Source organism: Lepisma saccharinum, chromosome 1 (assembly GCF_977018435.1).
Source record: "Lepisma saccharinum chromosome 1, izLepSacc3.1, whole genome shotgun sequence".
Taxonomy (NCBI): domain Eukaryota; kingdom Metazoa; phylum Arthropoda; class Insecta; order Zygentoma; family Lepismatidae; genus Lepisma; species Lepisma saccharinum.
Genome location: NC_139229.1, coordinates 78,340,979 through 78,361,241, shown reverse-complemented (window position 1 = coordinate 78,361,241; position 20,263 = coordinate 78,340,979). Strand labels below are relative to the sequence as shown.

Here is a 20,263-nt window from a genome sequence, read left to right as displayed (position 1 = left end):
CAGTCTCCTCGAATTTGGTTAATAACTGTGCCAGTGCAACATGTGACACAGGGTGACGTTCTGGATGACGCAGATTTAAATTGGCAGCCACTGCGTGGGCATTTCTCCCACCCCACAGTTTGATGATCTGGGTGGGGTCCTCAGTTGTTAACGTCATGGTTCAGCACCTGCAACAAACAGGTAAACATCACTTTCAGTTGCCAATAACTTTTTACCAAATGAAGTTACATGAAATCTGATTTCAGATTTGACATCCTGACGAAATTCTAGCCTATGGTCATGTTTCACATGACCAACCTATCATTTTAAATAAAAAAGTTGAATTCAAGATGGTGGAACCGAGATTGCGGCCGTCCCCGTAACATACTCCAAAAGGTGTCCCCCTAGGCCTATTTTGTATCGCTCATATCAAATTCCATGAAAATACATCACTGCGGATTTTACAAGGGGTAGTAAGGGACTTCTGATACACTCTGTACTTAACCTACTGTCCTACAAATCAAAATAGGATAATTGGGCAGCTGGCAGGTGAAAATTTTCCAGTGAGTCGGTCAGCTGGAGAATAATTAGGAATATGGCTCACAAATAGTGAAAAACAATTTACATTCACATACATAAGCCCCGCCCAGTTTGCTGCATTTTTTGACACTCTGGTCTTATACGAGGGTTGCTGGAAAAGTTTCTGCAAACTACCACCAACAGTGGCGCTAGTGTTCCGCTATTATAAAAATCTGAAGAATAGACCTTTTTTATGTTTAAATTATCTTTGAGTGTTTCTTTAAGCCTATTAGTTTATTTTTCACAGCAGTTTGAAGTAGTAGTTTCGTGTGAGAAATGGAAATTTCTCGTGGACACTTTCGGGCAATGATTTTTTATGATTTCAAATGTAGTTTAACACTGAAACAATGCATCAAGCGACTTTGTTTGGCTTGTGGGGATGAAGCACCATCCAATAGGACTATGTACAATTGGTTTTCCGAATTCCAGCGTGGTTTCACATTTCTTGGTGAATTTTGTGAAGCTCATCCATCCACATCTGTTGTTGCCAGTAATGTTGATGCTGTGCGTGAAATGATTGAGAGAGATCGGCATGTGACATACAGTGAGATTCAGGCATCCTTGAACATTGACATGAAAGCACTACATACGATTTTGCATGATCATCTGAACGTACGGAAACTTTCAAGCCGTTGGATCCCACACAACTTGACTGAAGCTCAAAAACAGGCTCGTGTAAATTGGTGTAAAGAAATGCTCAAAAAATTCAACCGAGGCAAGTCAAATTTGGTGTAGTACATCGTTACAGGGGACGAAACTTGGATCTATTCATACGAACCCGAAACTAAACAGCAATCCACTGTTTGGGTGTTGCAAAGTGAGCCGAAACCAACAAAAGTTGTTCCTTCGGGGAGTGCTGCCAAGCAAATGATTGATTGTTTCTTCAGTTATACTGGACATGTGGCAACAATAGCTTTAGAAGATTGAAGGACTGTATGTAAATGCTGAGTAGTATACAACAATTTGTTTGCCAGAGGTCATCAATGAATTGTGTAAAACAAACCCAAATCATCGCATTATTCTTTACCACGACAACACCAGTTCCCACTCAGCACACCAAACTGTTGATTTTTTGTCCAGTAAAAATGTCGAATTAATGACTCATTGTCCAAACTCACCTGATTTATCACCTAATGATTTCTTTTTGTTCCCACACATAAAAAGTAAGATGCATGGTGAGCGATTTATGTCGCCTGAAGCAGCTGCTGACGCATTCCGAACAGCGGTTTTTGAGGTATCAGCTTCAGAGTGGAAAAAATGCTTTCAAAATTGGTTTGAGCGTATGCAAAAGTGTATAGATCTTAAGGGTGAATACTTTGAAAAACAATAAAGCCAGTCCCAGAATTTCACGTGTATTTGGTGTCTGCACCTGGAGCAGTGTACAATGTGGTGTATGATAGGTGGTATGTGCTAACCAGTCAATGAACATTGAAAGCAACAGGTGAATCTTCTGAACTTGAACATTGCTATTGTTGCTCAGACTGCCTACTTGGTTGACCACAATTTCCTTGCATCTGCGTACAAGTGTGATGCAACTGCACTGCACCTAATGTCAAAAAATGCATTGAACTAGAAGAGGCTGTAGAAATACAAGTACTTTAATAAAATTGTTAATGAAAAATAGATTCAGCAATATATTTCATTGTATACCAATGTAGTATGAAAAACTCAATATGCTGACCAAGGCAGAAATTTATTTTATTATAAAACTAAACGTAACGTTTTAATGTATTATGTTGAAATTAAGTCTGTTACCCAATGCAAAGTTCTTAATGTCACGAAAATACGACCAGATTTTTGCATTACAATAACACTTCCTTTTAGATCACAATATTAATGAACTGTCATACTACAGTGTTTAGAATGTTATAAATTGGAGTGTTACTCTGAAGAAATATGTAAATCTAAAGGGGGTGGGGGGTGCTGGCATTGCAACATAATTCTGTCTTTTAGCCTCAACACAGTATGAATTGACCACAGAGATGGCCAAGCTTATCTTACCATCGAAAATTTTGGGCTTCGAGTGTCTATGGATGTTTCGTTGTGTGTTTTCATGAATTTCATCCAATCAACATTCAGCTTCATTATCACAGCTCTGGTTGACACTCGGAGTAGTTAACTTAAAATTATTTGTGCAGTATCAGCTTACGTGCAGTGTCGGGTCCTGAATGTGTGTGCTACACTGTTCATTGATTCTATGCGACACCTTGAGGAGACACCTCAAAACCTGTTTTGACCAGTCAATCGAGGAACAGTGTAGCACACACACATTGAGCACTGTATGCTCACAACTTTTAAAGCCCCGATACTTGCACATAAGTGGCACTGGAGGAGAACGCACAAATAAATTTAAGATAACTACTCTTGTCATTCCCAGTCTACTCTGACATGCTGGAGCCTGATCACCACAGATCAGTTACAAAGAAGCAACTGGAATATTCATATTTTGTCATGTGTAAACTTAAGTACAGAGTGAAACCTCAATTTTATGTTCCCAGATTACATTTTTCTGCATTTTAAGCCCCTTCCCCTTTGCACCTTGAAAAACCCAGAATCGATATTCTACTGCATACATTTTAAAGCAAAACTGATAGTTTCCAAGGAATATGCAGCTTTTAATTGCTAGTGTACAACTATTTTCAAAACTTTTTATAGTGCCTCATTTCTTCAAATTATCATGCCCAAAAGATCCATTTATAAAGACTGAGAGAAACATATTTTTTTTTCTAAAACAGAAAAATATAAAACAAATTGCAAGCATTAGTAAGATTTAACAATAAAATATTATGAAGGGAATATCCGCACATAAATCCTGCAACAGATTAATGAACTGAACACATTTAGTTATGGTTATGGATCCTTTACTTTCAGGAAACGTGAAAAGGCAAAAGATGTTGATGATGAACGAAGACATTTAATTGACAGGTAGCTAAAAGAGGGCTGTAGGAGTGTGTGTGTGTGTGTGTATTGACTAAAGATCACTTGTTAATCATATTTGTAGATATATGTAATAAAAATTTAAACTTGCATGGGGAGTTTTATTAGTTGCACTTTGGCAAATGTAGTGTGTGGTTTCTTGGCTTAGTGGGTAAAGGTCAAAAAGATGGAGCATAATTAATAATAAGGGTAATTAGCTTGGTAGGGCTTTGTAGTATAGTGTCTGATTTTATGTGGAGGTAATGTTGGGTTACAAGTTGCAAAGTGTAGTTGGGCATTTGAATCTGAATTCGAATCCTGCAGGATTGGATCTGATATCCAAATCTTGAATATTATATTACAGGTTGGCTACTCACCTTGAATTCCTTGAATTTTGGGAATCGTGCATAAATTATTGTAAATTCTGTGTGAATTTTTCTCTGTACGTGAAAAATTTCAACTTTTATTAATCCAAATCCCATTGAACTTATACATATTTATAAATGCTCTGAGGCAAGTGTTTTAAAGTTTAGCTTTTTATTTTTATCAAGGAAAGGAAAGAAAACTGCATGGGAAATACGATTCTCTCAATCAATTTCTTAGTGTCCTTTCCAGAACAATCTATCTGACTGGCGGAAGATCATTGTAGGATAAGATATCTTGAAGTTGATTAGGTAAATTTGAGTTTGAAATTCTTATACAATTAACAATTTTTCGTATATTAGTTTATCCCGTAACATTTGTGACTTGTGTTTGTAGATGTATTCGAGTCTGAGTATGTGAAATGGCAAATGTAAACTCCACACTAATTTAAATATTTTAAATATATACCATTTAAGTGAATTAAGTTAAATTTTTTGGGTACATTGGAATCACACAGACCCTTTATATTGTTAATATATTGGCGTGTCGCTGGTGAGAGGTGGTAATGCGTAAGGTTGAAATAGAAAAAAAAATTGAATTTTTGGAAAGTTCACCTTGAAAACTGGGAATTATACTTGAATTTTATCATGGTACTACAGTGGCTACCCTGCAATAGATGTTCGATCCATCAGATCCAGGATTTGTTGCCTGACCCTTTGGATCCATGATCCATTTTCCGAATCATTAGCTCTATGATACATTGCCTGAACCTCAGGTCATCCAATAACCAAATCTCGGAATTCATTAGCATCTGATATCTGAATCTTAAAATATTCAGATAGGCTCATTCCTGGTGCAAAGGGAGTTGGTTTCTTGGTCTGTTGTAGTAGATGGCTGTGCAAATTTGTCTGTTTTTGGAGATAGCCATTGTTGGGTGGGGTTTTAGTGTAGATAAAAGGGTGTAATCATGACATTGTGTGTTGTGTACTGTCTCTGTGTGTTGGGTGGTGAACGAGAAACTTTCTGCCCATTCGCCACAGCCATCCTGAGACCAGACACAAAAATTCCTTCTGTCCCAACCTGAGGAACATTTAGTTCCACCATAACCCTTCACCTGCAGCCACTACCATGCTGTCTACAGCTACAACTATCAGAAGAGCGACAACGTCCCCTATCCGTATCACTTCTCTAACCCTACAGATTTGCACAACTGCTGAAACTTGGATCACCTGAAGTAAGATTTCCACACTTAAAACCCCTTGTACATTCTCACCTCAGTATAGTGACAGTCTTTCACGCCCACAATTTAGATTTCATTTTCACCATCCACACCAATAGCCACAACATAATCAGTATTACTACTTTCCACTGATGACTTCATAAGAAAATACTGGGGAAGAACCTAAATATTGGCTGAGTGCAAAAATACCCCTAGTCTTAGGTCACGTCAAAACCTTTCCAACTCGATTCCTTCACACATGAACAGCAAGCATTCTGGCTTAAGTACCCTGTATTGTCCTCTTTTCTGTCCATTCTGACATTTGGACATCTTTCTGTTACTTTGAAGTCATTGTTGTCATGTTTCAAATTAGGCAACTGTTATTTTTATCTTTTAAATGTTGGCCTTCCCATTTTACACATACGTGGGCTGTAAATTTAAAAGTGACAACACTGTCAGGTTCTTTTCTCTGACATATCCCAACCTCGTCAAGAAATGAACTTATGCATTGGCTAGGCGTTGTTGCTACAGGTTTCATGCAAGTCTTGATGACATTCTCGTGCATTTTTGCCACGGTCCTCCTGGATTTTGATGCACAATTGCTGTTCTACCTTTGTAAACATGTTTTAGGGCAGTGAACAAAATTGTGTTCATTTCAACCTCGTACATACACAACATTTGCTGCACCGACAACTTTTGTCTTTTGGTACTCCACACACACAGACATGTGCCCCAACGAGCAATGCTCATGTCTGGTAGCACATGCACGGTGTTGCCACTTTTAAATTTAATTTACAGCCCATGTATTTACTTTCCTTATTTTATGAATTTCGATGCTGGATAGTGCACTCTAGAAGGCTTACATAAACCATAAGATCTATATTTTTAAGTATCTTTCTAGTGGCACACTCTTTATGTATACAGGAAAACCTCGTTAATACGAAGTTCAAGGGACCAAAAAATGTCAACTTCGTATTAAACGACTTCGAGTTATCCAAACTTTTCAAAATGGCGCCTGTTTTCAGGTGTAAATAAAGTAGAGTATAAATTACCCCCACAAAGGATGTTTTATACTTGGTGGTAGCTCAGAAAATAAGCTTCATATGTACTATATAATAATATTCTACGTTTTAAAGAAAGTGTAAAATATGTTACACAAAATGAGAACACGGAGCTTAACGCGGACACAAAGATTCCAAGGAGACGGTTAACACCATTTATCCTGCCTAGTTATACAACCGGTTATGCACGGGATGCATGTGGCAAAAAGTCTTTTAAAAAAACGGTATTTTCTTTTAATTGTGCAAAGTCGTTGCTCTTCCACGAAATTCTTACAATTTTAGTTCATAAGAAACCAGTTTGCACGGAGACCTACGGAAAGGAAAACAATCTCGTTTATTGCAAGAAGTGAAACTCGGAAGAATCTTGACAGTAGTCACACTGGCGCGAGCAAGAGACGGGAGATAATCGGACAGAATGAATATTGGATTTTATGTGCGTTCACTAGAAAAAAAAAAAAATAGGGGCTGTAAATTTTGTTCTGGTTCGGCTGTCTAAAACACATCGTAAAAAAAGTCACGTATTCTTTGCTTCAGTTAACTTCATATTCACCCCCCCCCTCCCCCTTTGCAGGGATCAGTTCAAACTCTTCCTCAACTTGCATTGTAATCCACTGTGAAAAAGTAAACACACAACTTGCGATCTGTTTGCACCGAATGTGTATTCTAGGACACATTAAACAGTGCCGCACTCGATAATCACTGGTTTGGATCCCACTTTAAACTGTATATTTAGTCCCGCTTAGCTCACCAGCATAAAATGAACTAAAAACAAGCTTTACGAAACTTGGGTATTTTCAGATTAATCGACAATTTATTGTAGGTTTCAGGAGTATTCTGGAGGTCAAACACTCGCTCCGCCAAAACTTTTCCTCTCGTATTCCTACATTGAGCATTGCGGTTTTTTTGTTGTTGTTTTTTTAACAGCAACACGCTAATGGTTATGAAGAAAAGCGGGGATTATATGGCTTTGTGAGATTCAAAACAATGACGCTTATTCTTTCGCATTGGATGAGTCATTGCAGTTATCGCCAAGCGAGAGTTTTCCAGACGCTAGACTAAACACTGGCGCCAGCTGCAGGGTAAACACAATGAGACCGGCTGGAAGTTAGAGCAGCAGGTGGCGTGGCAGAAGGGAAATCATGGGCATTTTAAAGATAAGGCAGTTGTCGAAGACCGAACTTTTATCAGCAGTGTGGAAAAAAAAAATATATATATGATCCTTGCATTACCTTTTATACCATGCGATCAGACAAAAATACGCGCAATATTTCCTATCCAGACAGCTGCATTCAAACAAGAAAGAGGGACCTGAATTCTGCAATTATCACATTACCATGCACACCAGGGGCGGATAATGAGCTGTTGTAGGAGAAGGAAGAGGGTCACTTTTTGTTCGTTTTGAAGAAGGTATTCAGAACTGTTTTTTTTTTTAGACACCAAAGGAAAGGAGCCCGTGTGCGCACACGAGCCGAAGCAATTAGCAACGGACCCCCCCCCCCCGTTTGCTGATAGAAAAAGGGGAGAAGTCACTCAGACAACAAAACACTGGTTTTGGCAAATTTTATGACCGGCACAGTTGGGAAGGTATGAAGCGGGAAACTGGAGTTGCAACATACGTAAGATCGACAACTTTTGCGGGAAACCTAGATGACAACGCATTAAGCGAGTTGACGATCTTTAGTTGGCCTATGCGGCTTTGATTATCTGTAACAGTTTCCCTTTTTTTTATGAAGTTCTACAGGGCACAAAGAACACGCTTTTAATGAAAGTGGTTACCGGAAGTTGTCGGCTACCAGGCCAAAAGTTGCTCGCTCACGGGAAATTGCTGTATCTCGAGATCAGAGCTAGATAGATGGGTGAGGCTTCCAGGCGCCACGCGTCTTGTATTTTGGAACATTCCAGCGATCTTATCTTGCATTTCTCATCTAGCACTGGTGAATATTTCCAAGGTGGCGCATTCAGTGGGGAAAGAGCTTGACCTGCCATGCACATTGACAAAGAATGTCAATGTCCAGCGGGCATTTCGGGCTGCTTCCCTCGAGTTGTCAGCAGCTCTTAGGACAAGGAAATATGTTAAGGTCAAGTTAAAATAACGCCCAAGCTCTCTCCACATTCGATCTTCTCTTGTCGACTTACGCAGGTGTCTACTTCGAATTAAGCGAAACCAGTTTTGCGGAAGGGTCTTGTAAACAACTTCGTATTAAAAATTATCCGTATTTCGATTTATCCGTACTGAAATACATTATAAATCCTATGTTATCGGCTGGGGAATGGGAAGAACTTCGCATTAAAAGGTACTTCGTATTAACCAATATCGTATTAACGAGGTTTTCCTGTATATATTACAGGAACAAACTTCCTTTCTACCAAACTGAAGTGAAATTACTGATTCGAAGAAATGTAAATTTGATTTGTAAGTACACCATTATGTATGTTTGTGGGTGCCCAATGCACATAGAGTATTTCACATTGCACAATATTGCACCTGTACTCTTCTTGGGTTCTTTGCATAACTAACTTACTCTGGCATCAGATTAAGTGCACAACTTCTTACATCTGCAGTCCCACTCTGGGTGAACTACATTGTACTTACGCAGCTCCTTGGTGTGTGTAATTATTTGGATAAAGCTATGCATGGATTCCATTTTACCTGATTGAAGTTGATTGAAACTTGTCGGAAAAATTATGCACAATATCGTTTGTGTGATATTTTTCTCTCGTAATGAATATAATTTTTAATTGTGCACTCCAGTACTTAATGAGAGAAAATAACTTTCCTACCTTCCCTGGTCTACTACAGCACAGGATACAAAGCTAATTGCTTACATGCATATCAAGGGTTTTATTTAATGAATGGTTCCAAAGGAAAGCTAAATCATTAACCTTTAAGTGGACAGATGGGATATTTATATCCTACATTAGTAAACCAGTTAGATGGATAGGATCAGTGGTTGGAAGTAGAGCGGCGCTACTGTAGCTGGCTACAAAATTTGTAGTTGTAGCAAATGTTTCGCTATAGCTACATTTCTTATCATTTTGAGGTAAATTTTGCATATAGCATCACCTCCAAATTTTTTTTTGACAATAATGCTTACTTTTGCAGAATGTTCGTGAAAACCAAGTTTATTACAAGATAATGGAAATACAGATAATCTAGATTATAACTACCTTGATATCACATATTATGAAATAAATTATGAAGATATCTATAAGTATCTGAATAATTCTAATATTCAGATAAGTTACTGACATATATCAATATAATCTATCTAAAGGTTATGTTCTTTTGAGATGCATTGCTATTATGGAGAGAAACATGCCTCGTTTGCAACACCCCTGGAAAAGTGCCTCATTTGCACACCCCAGGAACAAATTCTGCAGTTATCCATGGTGTAAGAGAGAGCAAAATGTCATTAATGACTGTGTAAAACACAAGTATCTTATAACTTGTAGTGCAAAACCCAGCGATCCATTTCTTGTACATGCATGTTCTACTACACTGACAAAGTAATAGTGCCAATACGTGAGCAGCACTGATCACTGTCAGTATATAGGATCTCGCTGGCAAGAAATTATAATTTAATTAAGCTTGTTTCCATATTAAAAACACTAAGTTGCTGACCAAGGCAGATTTATTAAGAAATACTTAACAAGTAACGTTTCAACCCTGTATCAGGGTCTTCCTCTGATGAAGAACTAAACTATTTTAGGAAGACCCTGATACAGGGTTGAAAGGTTACTTGTTAAAGTGTTTTTATTTCTTAATAAATCTGCCTTGGTCAGCAACTTAGTGTTTTTAAGAAATTATAGTTACAAAACGATAGATATACACTTTCTGTAATTAACAATTATTTTCATAGGAAACAACGTTTGTCACCTGGGAAGTCGTACATTAAGAAGACAAGAGTGGAGGCAATTTTAAAATATTTATTTCAATAATAGCAATATCCACATTTAAATCCAAGGAAAATTATTTTAATTTTCTTTTTTCCAACATGGCAGCTGAAAATACGTACATTATGCCAATTCCTATAAAGATTAAAATCAGTAATTAGCTACAACAAACTAATAATATTTTGTTCACAAATTTTAAAATTTCAATACTTTAGAACTCTCAGGTTTACATGTCATTTTCCTCACTATATGATATTATAAAAACTACGTTTCCTGCAGAAACAACAATTTTCTTTATTTAATATATAGTTTCCAAATTTATGTATTTTTCCTACTTTTGTCACTTTTTTGCCACTTTTGATAATTGTAACAATGAGAATGAATGGTTTAGTATTCTCTTATCTAGTCTCTCTTTCTGCCATTTTTGGCTAATCCAAAACCAATTTCATCTCTCTACGACAATTAGTTCTCGAGCTATTGTATTTTTTGCACTTTGTACCAAGTTTGATCAGTGTGTGCTTGATAAGGTCCATCCAGAGAGAGTTTACTGGTGAGTGAGGCTTCCATCTGGTAAAGATTAATTTTGTTACAGCGGCTGACACACAGACATATAACACAAATCTCCTCATTTTTACACCCAATTAACAAACATTTGACATGTCTGACTTTTGTTTGATTTAATGTATATTTAAGTCCACTTTATGCACAGACAGGCTAATTGGTACTGTTTCTAGAGTTTAAAGTGGGATGCGAAGCACTGTGCAATGTGCCTCCACTGGGCATTGAACTTGGGACCACTTGATTACTAGGCAATGACGTTACCACTGTCACATAGGCAGTGTTTTGACAGATGATGATCCATCTCTGTCATGAATCATAATCCAGCATACTCTTTGATATCTATTTGACAGCATTACTTGAGGTCATACAAGTTCCATGACAGTGAAAATAGACATACTGAAAGCGTACAAATAAAGTGGCAAGGTTTTAAACCTGTTCATCTCGGAGGCCAGAAAATACCATAATTCAAAATGACTTGCCCTGGTTTGACATTGTTAGCATTGTATGTAGGACAGTCTGCACGACTTTCTTTTGGATCATTCATTTTGAATAATCCCGTCTGTTTTCTTTACCAATCTGACAATTTTTTGTACCTTTACTATTGTGCAAACCTTGTGCATCTCAATTTTTACAACAAACATTCTGATTTTTAAATTTTTCTTTTATTGTTAGACGCTTGCAGATGGCTGGTATGTAGCAAAGGCAAAAGCAAAACTAGACATACAGGTGACTAGCTGAATGTGTATTAATTTCCTTCAGATTTCAAAAACATATAACCAAAACATCATATTGTAGAAGTACTATTTGACTATGACAGGGTGTCTACCAGTATGGAAATCTGGAAAAGTCGGGGAATTTACTTTTGTTCTGTATAAGTGATGTATTTGTCAGGGAAATGTACTGTTTTTATGGAAAAATTAACATTTTTGTAGTAGTGCACTCATAGTAGGTTTTTGAGCAAGGAAAAAGCAACAAGCAAGAAACTTTAAATTTGTTGTGAACAAACACTTTTTTCAAATAAAGAGGTTTTCTTGGGATATCTATCAGCCAGGTGATTTCCAGATAAGCTTCCGAGAGTTAATGTCACACTTATTTTCAGAGATCTGTCGGAGATAAGTTTTTGTTGCGAGCTGAGCCAATACCACCATTTGCCGATATCAATACCTTGACCGATACTGATGCCGATAACATGACCGATATCCACCGATGCCGATACAGATACTTGTATACCTAGTCTAGCCATAAATACTGTTGCACACTATTTTGTGAATAAGTTGAATATGGTTTCAGATTTTTAAATTTGCTTTTGGTATGTTACACTTACATATATTATACACAAATAGCACCAATCAATTTTCAAAATGTTCACTTTTTACCCTCACACAGGCTTGAAGTCTCTCTGACCAGGCATCTATTACAGCACAGATGGACTTGATTGGAAAGTCCGCCACTGCTGCCATCAAAGAGCATTTCTAACTTTCAATTACCGGATGCCTCTTCTTGCAGACAATCTCCTTTAGAACCGACCACAGTTTGTAGTCCAGGGTATTGAAATCAGTGCTATCAGATGGCCAGTCAACAGTGGAGATGAAATCGAGTACACTGGTCCACAGTCACAGTCACGTCTTCCTCACCTGGGCCAGAATCTTTCTGCAATCTCTAGGGTTCATTGTGAAACATTCTTAGGTTCAACAGCATCACTACAGGACACTTTCCACACACACTTCCACATAGCTTTTGAAGTCTTTTTCACAAAAATGAAACCTGGTGGAACTCTCATATGGCTCACCCCAAACCGTGACTGAGGTGGGCTGGTGGCATCTCTGAACTTTCTCATGAACTTCTCAATAGCCTGAAGCACATGCCCTTTCATTTTTGTGGTTAAAACTTTCTTCAGTGGTGAACAGTTTTTTCATCAGTGAAGAGAATCCTGCCCTGCAAATTGGCGTACTGCTGCAGGTGTCGTCTCCATTTCAGTTTCCTCTGCTTCTTCAGGTGTAGGGTCAGGAAATGTCCAATACTCTGCCAGTAAGCTCAAAGTCCAAGGTCTTCATTAAGTACCCTGGACACTTGCTTCCAGATGGGATTTCGACGGACGCGAGCCACCACTCCTTTAACAGCTGCCACTGTTCGTACAGTGTGAAGTCGACTAACTCGTGGCCAATCTTTCATGCTATCAGTTGGTGAATTTCTGGATTGTCCGATACACAAACCTTTTGCTGATCGTCACCAATTTTTGGGGCTGGAAAACCTCGATGGGTGACTTTCTATCCATATGCAGAGCAATTACAGCTACTGTTGTTTTCATATTCGCCCTACTCCATGCTAAGCGTAAGAAGATCACGCTTACTCTTTCACAGTTGAACACACAATGGTCAGGAGTGAGCTTCAGCACAAGCAAGGATCATGAGTCTGACTACCGGATGTACAGTCCAAGCCAAAAGTTTGTAACAGTATTTATGGCAAGACTAGGTAATTCCAGTACCGGAGTCATATATCTCATCACATCACTAGGCACGTATTTAGAAATATATAATTTGGGAAGTCAGTCCGAGCCAAGTGTCTCAGGAATATAATAATCAAATTGTTTCTATTTAATACGTTAATATAATTATTTGTAATAATATGAAAATTAATTAGTACTTAATTACTCTGATGCATATGGAGTATTGTTGTATGTAACCACAGACTAAGAAACGGAGGAAAGACAACGTTAATACTTATTTTGTTCTTTCTATCTTGACTAAAAAATATTATTACATAAATAGTAAAAATACGCTATAAAATCAGATAAAACAGCAAATATTCATCATCTAGCTTACGTGTAGTTAAGACCTCTAAAGTTTGTGTAAAAACAACAGCCATGGCAAGGACATTTATGCCAAAGAAGTTAAAAAATTGAATATTTATTGAATAACAAAAATAATGATGGTACGTCCATTTGATGAAATGTAAAGTTCCTGATAAATATTTTATGTACATCAATCTTTAGAGGGGCCTCTCCGATGGTGTTGCTGTCGCCTTGTAATCAATAGATCGCGGGCTCGATACTCAGTGGAGGCACATAGCGGTTTGTGTCCCACTTTAAAATGTAGGTCCAGTCCTGATTAGCTTATCTTTCTTAGTACTGTTATTCTCAATCTATTCTCGGCAGAAATTATTGATTGATTGATTTGCTTTGTTTTACTTCGCTCTTTTTGTGCTACTTTTGGCTAATTTGCGAATATGGGGATGAGTGATGATGTGAAGAAATTGATGAATGGACACTCCCAAACATCCATGCTGGGATTTGAACCCTGGTGCCATGGGGGCCGGCTTTCGGCTGAAATAAATAGCCATCATTGGGCGATACCGGCAGTTACACGAAAGACAGAAGTGAAGAGGATAAGTATAAATTGCTGATTCCCCTTTGCGCTTGAACGTAGATAAAACAATGCTAATTTCACAGTGGCCTTCATCCCTCTTTTCCAAGAACTCCACAACTACCTGACCCGGCATTAGTGCGGCGGGGGGTTAAAACAACCACCTATCTTACCACCACAAGCTTCAAGCAAGAATTGGCAATGAGTGGTTTATTTTCCACATTGTTAACTAAGCAGTTACATGCCTTCATACTCACGATTGGGTTCAGCTTTCACTTACCCATGCCTTTGATCTTGCCATTTGCTTCCCAGGAAGGTGGGGTTTTATCCAGTGTTTCTAGGAAAATCTATGGAACTTCCTGTGCTGGTCTCCCAATCAGTTCCAAGGGAGGATGAACGAACTTTTAAAAAGGGCAAATGTTGAGGCGAACTGTTGCCTTTGCCTGCTCTTCTAGCGACTGAAAATCTTTGGTATCGGTGAAAGAAAATCAACCGATGCCAATACCACTAGTATCGACCAATAATTATACATTGGTATCTATATCGGCCCAGCCCTAGTTTTTATGTATTTGTCTGGGAGGAGTGTGGTGTAAGTGGCAGAACAATCGGGAGTAGTCTCTCAGACGTCTGTGTTCCCAGTCGACTATCGCTAACCACACTGGCTCCAGTTCGAGTCCTGTGTCCCTGTTGAGGTTTTCCTTCTCACCATTGATGGCTATTGCTGCTTTGATGATGCGGTCCCAGTAATTGGATGACTTATTGATGATCTTAGTTGTTGTGAAGTCAATTCTATGGCCCATCCTGAACGGAATGTTCTGCTAACTATGATTTTTCAGGATAGAATAGAATTTTATTTACTACAGAGCGAGGTTCAGCCTTGGCTGCTCTACCACCTTTGTGTTCTTTGTAACATTTGTTCGTTTTTCCTGTTTGTCCGACGTAGGCTTTACAGCAGGAACATATGATACGGTTAATTCCAGATGTCCTATGTCTTAAGTTGTCATTAGGGTTTCGAAGTCTGTTTCTGACTTGTGGATGGTTTTGATGTTATGCTTTGAAAGAATGTGGCTCTTAATTGTGGACAGGTTTCCAGTGTATGGAATGATGGCTATCTTCTTCTCATCTTGGTTATTTGATGTGTCCAGGTTTGTTTGTTTGTTTGTTGTTCTTGTTGTGCATTACTCTCTCTAGTGTCAGGTTGATGATACCTTCAGTGTATCCATTCTGTCTAAATGCTGAGTGCAAGTGAGTTGCTTCATCTTGAAGGTGCTCTGTGTTGCTGATGGAGATAGCTCGGTGAAACAATGTAGAGAGTATGTTTGACTGCTGCGCTGGATGGTGAAAGCTCTTTGCATTTTGTTTGATCTGTGAGTGGGTTTTCTGTATACGGGACTTTAGGACACAGCTTACGGGATTCAAACTGGACCCAGTCTGGTTAGTGATAGTTGACTAGGAGCGTGAACATCGGAGAGATGAAACCTGTTTGGCCCACCACCTATGTACACCAGACTCCTCCCACACAAATACATAAAAAAACTTACCTCTTATACATCTCTACACTTCAATCCCTGAAGATGAGAGTGACATAAGCTCTCGGAAGGCTCTAGGGAAATCACCTGGCTGATAACCTGAGAAAATATATCCATCGTTCTCTGCCAGGAAATCTTCAAACTATACTTTAGTTTAATATACTAAGTATTACCAGTAGTGATAGTAAAAATTGTATATTAAATAGTCTAGAAAGAGGAGTCATGTTTTGAACTATTTTCATGTAGAATTCTACCACACTCGGTGAATATTGCTATTTGACACTTGATTGTTGCAATTTTGGGGGTTATTAGAGATTTGTGAGAAGTAATACCTGTATTATTAAATTTTAGTATAATTAGTTAAATTATAGCAGAAACCTTGCTATAATTATTATGATTTAATCATAAAAAGGTATTCTTTGAGCATTAGTCAACAAGTGGCAGGTATCACTAAAATCTCACCACTGATACTTACTTGTTTCCCTCCTGTTTACCCAAACAAGACAAGCTGTGTTGAGTTTCTCTTTTCGTTATTAACTTTACCTGTGAAGTGAATATTCTAAAACTTGGTTAGGTGAGATTCTAAGAGTGAGTGTATAGCTAAAATGACCTTCTTCCAGACATGTTCATGCACATTAACTGCCGAAATACTGTGGTCTGGAAAATTCTGGTTCTCTGTCTGGATAACCTGGAAAAGTCGGGTAATTTTGTTTTCGTGAAATTGTAGACACTCTGTATGAGTAACCAGAAAGTACTAAAAAAGGAATCAATACTACGGCAGTAGCCTGAATATCATGTAATAGAATGTACAGTCATGGACAGTTCTAGGTTGTAATAAATGCATTTACTTGTAATGGAATGTTACAACCCAGCAGTGTCCGTGTGACTGTACAAATGTACATGATGGATGAAAAAGTATCCAATTGCATTCTGGCATCTTGATCAGAATTGACTCAGATTCTCCCTCTCCCCAAAGAAAACAAGGGTTTTTCGAATGTCAGCATTAGAGAGTGATATCTAAGGAGTGGATTTTTAGGTAAAAACATTTTTCTGTTGCTTCAGAAGTTGGCCATATGGTAAATTATGTCTTGTTTCTGTATTTTTACCATCGTTGTCTTGTACCTGCAGGGGTGCCCATCCCCCCCAAGGCATATGACACATCCCTCACAAAAAGGTAGGACACACTCCCTTATCCCGAGTTATTTACTCAAATTATTTTTATGTTTACTTTAGGTATTGTTTACAATATAGACATTTACATGTATATTGAAATAACATTTTACATAAATGATAATAACTTCCGACGTTGCAAAGTTGTAGCAAAATTATTGATAAATTCCTCATTTTGCACCACTTTAAAATATCGGTCTCGCAGGATGAAATTATGGTAAACATTAACAACTCAAGATGAACATAGTCTATTTTTAATTATTCTTATGACACTCACTGTGCGTTCTGCAGCACAACTTGTCACTGGTATGGAGATCAGATCAGAATTTTATGCAATAACTGCAGCTGACATTAAAAGACTAATGAATGACAAAGCATGGCTCACTTTCATGCTTGCTAACATAAAATGTACAAAACTGCTCAGGCTCACTCTCATTGTTAGTGTACTGAACCTTTTTCTGAACAGTTTGCTTGACTAACCTTGTATTAATGCAAACAGCATGCCCCCCCCACCCTTTCCAAACAGATTCTAGAGGCATAAGAGTTGGTGTTTTACTTCAATCCCATCGTTGTGTTCACTTATAGGTAGAAAAACTGTACATAATAACCATAACTAAAAATCAATAAGTCAAACAACCGAAACCTGCAACGTCCCTCTCGAGAAAGGTGCCTACCACACCTGTACGAGTATGTCAGCAGAGGTGCAAGACAACTAGCTTGACAACGACCAATCAGTAGTACCAAACGCACTGCAAAGTTTTACCCATTATGCTAACCTTTTCTCCAGCGGTGGCATGAGACTCTATTTCACTCTTGGGTTCGGGAATAAGTACACTGTCTAACGTTAGAGAAAGTTTAATTAATGTAGCTGGATAGACTTATGCAATTGTAAAAGTTGCTAGTTTAGCACAAGCCCGTGTAGGATATTACCCTCACTTGGCCAATATATTGCCACACAAAAGGGGGGGGGGGAATGGCTTCTGCAAACTGCCGTAAACTGGGAAGAGATACACTGCTGCTGCTGCCCTCTGGAGTCGTATCCTTAGCTCCAACAAACGTCAGGAAAGTGCAGTCCTTTACTAGCGCCAACTTCTGTAGCTGCAGGCTTTTTACAGGGAACTGTTGGCTTTCGGGGAGCAAGGGCATCTATTAGGGTCACCCTCACGATAACCGTAGTATTTCACTTGACCTGTAATTTTACCTTCTGGGCGGTTGCCTAGAAACCCAAATGCTACACTACCCTGGCGGAGTGCCGCAGGTTGATAGGGGAGGAAACCTCTCGCAGCAAGCGGAGCGGGTCCTCGCACTCTAACGTGGAATTTATCTCTCTCGCCATAAGCAGAGTGGGTTATCTCTCACTCGAAAGTGGAGTGGGTTCTCTTGCCAGTGGCAGAGTTCAACCTCTCTCGCTGGAAGGCGGAGTGCAGCTTCTCTCGCCTGCAGGCGGAGGACAACTTCCCTAGGGTGCTTGGCCTCTCGCAAGAGCGGAGAGCACCTTCCTTCCTTCCTTAGGACGCTTGGACTCTCCGCAAGAACGGAGTGCTCCTTCTTCCAGGTCAGTTTCGTAAGAGAGATCTTATCGTGAGTCGACCTGAAAGCCAACTCAAGAATATCTGCTGTGTGGCCGGTTATATAGCCTTCGTTCAAGTAGGGCCTGTAGCGCCGTTCACGTGAACTACGTGGAACCGTGCTAGAGCAGGCAAGGCCATCTCTACGGCAGACGATTGAACTACGTGCTCAAGGCACCAACGATTAATACATATTATTATATATATTAAATGTGTGCTAAACGGTAATATACAATTATAAGATAAATAATACATATTCTTTGCGACCACGCAGGGCCTGATTAACATTACAACTCAGCATAATATGCTAACACAGATCACCTGATCTCATTATCACCATTTACAATGGTTAACACAAATAACGTTGACAGAATTAGCAATTAACATGGAATAATAACACTCAGAAACTGAATAATTGTGATGACCTTGCAGGATCATTACAAACCTCACCCCCCATTTTTGTGTGAAGATATGTAGAATTGGTAGCTAAACTATAAAATTTTGTCCCACCCCAAAATTGCCATGACGCAAGCACATCATGACCCCCCCCCCTCCTTGTGGGCAACCCTGTGTACCTGTACTATATATACACCATATGGTTGCAATGTAATCTGCAAAGTCTAATTTCACATAAAAATGCATAATTTTACCTTTAGCACATAAAACACTAAAGACAGAATAAAGTTTCTGAAAACTTTGTATGAATTAAGAGGAGTTAATACATAAAATAGACGAAATATGTGGTAAATTAGTATTACTGTGCTATTCGGGACACTACAACACACCCGTCACTACTGCTACAGCTCCTACAATGGCAATGTACTGACCTACAGTGGGATCCGAACCACTGTGTGCTTCCCCCAGGTATCAAACCTGATACCCCTTGATTACAATGGTCCAATAAAAAAAGGTAAAGTGCTCCCCTGTGCATAGCACCATGCCATGAAGGCATATAGGGGGTGTGGGGGTAACGCCAGGGGGAAACCCTGGGGGGTAAAGGCCATCAGGGGCATGGTGCTGATCACATCACCCCCACTCACGACCAGATCAAGAAAGTGTGGGGCGTTACGGTCCAATCATATCGATGAAATTGGTGGTGTAAGTGTGCATGACACCCCCACACTTCAAGTGTGCACGTGTTATGTAGGAAGGTAATTTTTCACAATACAAGTCCTTGTTCAGAGATGATCGGCATGCATTTTCAAGGGATGATTTGGAAATGTGCTTTTTTGTTCATTGGAATCAATGCAACAAACAACAACCATTCTGGTGTTTATTTGTTTGACAATTTTGAATGAAAATATTTTTGACTTACATATTTTCGCTGTTTTTAGAACATAAAAAATATATATTTAACTTTTTTAGCACCTGAAAATCTGCTCCCTAGTGATATTAAGCTAAGGTCACTTCTGTAGTCCTTTGACACTTTTAAGAACATTAATATTTTAATGTACAGTGAAGTGGTTTGTGCTATTGATTTCATTATGAGGATTTTCTCTAACCATAAATTCAATTACTAAACAAGCTTATATACGAGGCACATTTCAAAAGTAAGGGTCGATCGGTTATAAAAAATAACTGAAGTAGAACCATTATTTTCCAAGTGATTTTGGTACCAGGTTTTAACATTTTGCAATCCATAGTGGAAAAAGAGCAGAGAGAGATTATTCTTTGTCCGTTTTTTTGAGAGAGGGATCAACAGGTTGCAAATGGAATAAAGCTAGGACATATGTTCATTCGTGGCATATAGTGATGAGAGCATTCAACGATGCAAGGCCAGATGAGATGGGTGGAATACATTGATACAGGTGCTGGAAAAATATGTATGTAAGAGTTACTGTCAGCAGTTTGAATTAAACCCACTCATAATGTTGTAGGAATTGGTGTCATTTACATGCTGTGACTATTTTCAAGTTCAACGAAAATTTTAAATAATCAAGAGTTTAATCTTGTATTTTTGTCACAGAACAGTCGATCAAATTCGTTTTTCATTGCAAATGAGAATCTGTAACTTTTACTGTATGTCACTGATTGAGATCATTTTTGTAAAGGTGCTGGCAAG

General features: G+C 38.6%; 1 protein-coding gene across 5 annotated transcripts in view; it reads left to right on the top strand.

The window, feature by feature from the left end:
- Positions 1 to 20,263, top strand: part of Ctns (lysosomal cystine transporter cystinosin) — a 100,090-nt gene that overhangs the window by 75,244 nt on the left and 4,583 nt on the right. For 3 of the 5 annotated variants that reach the window (XM_083133286.1, XM_083133295.1, XM_083133291.1), the window contains one exon: positions 8,466 to 8,530. The exons of 1 other annotated variant lie outside the window; for it this stretch is intronic. In XM_083133286.1, the coding sequence (XP_082989412.1) occupies positions 8,466 to 8,530 (65 nt within the window). Of the gene's footprint in view, positions 1 to 3,429; positions 3,541 to 8,465; positions 8,531 to 20,263 lie in introns of those variants that run through there. One more of the 5 variants, XM_083133301.1, reaches the window with a different exon arrangement.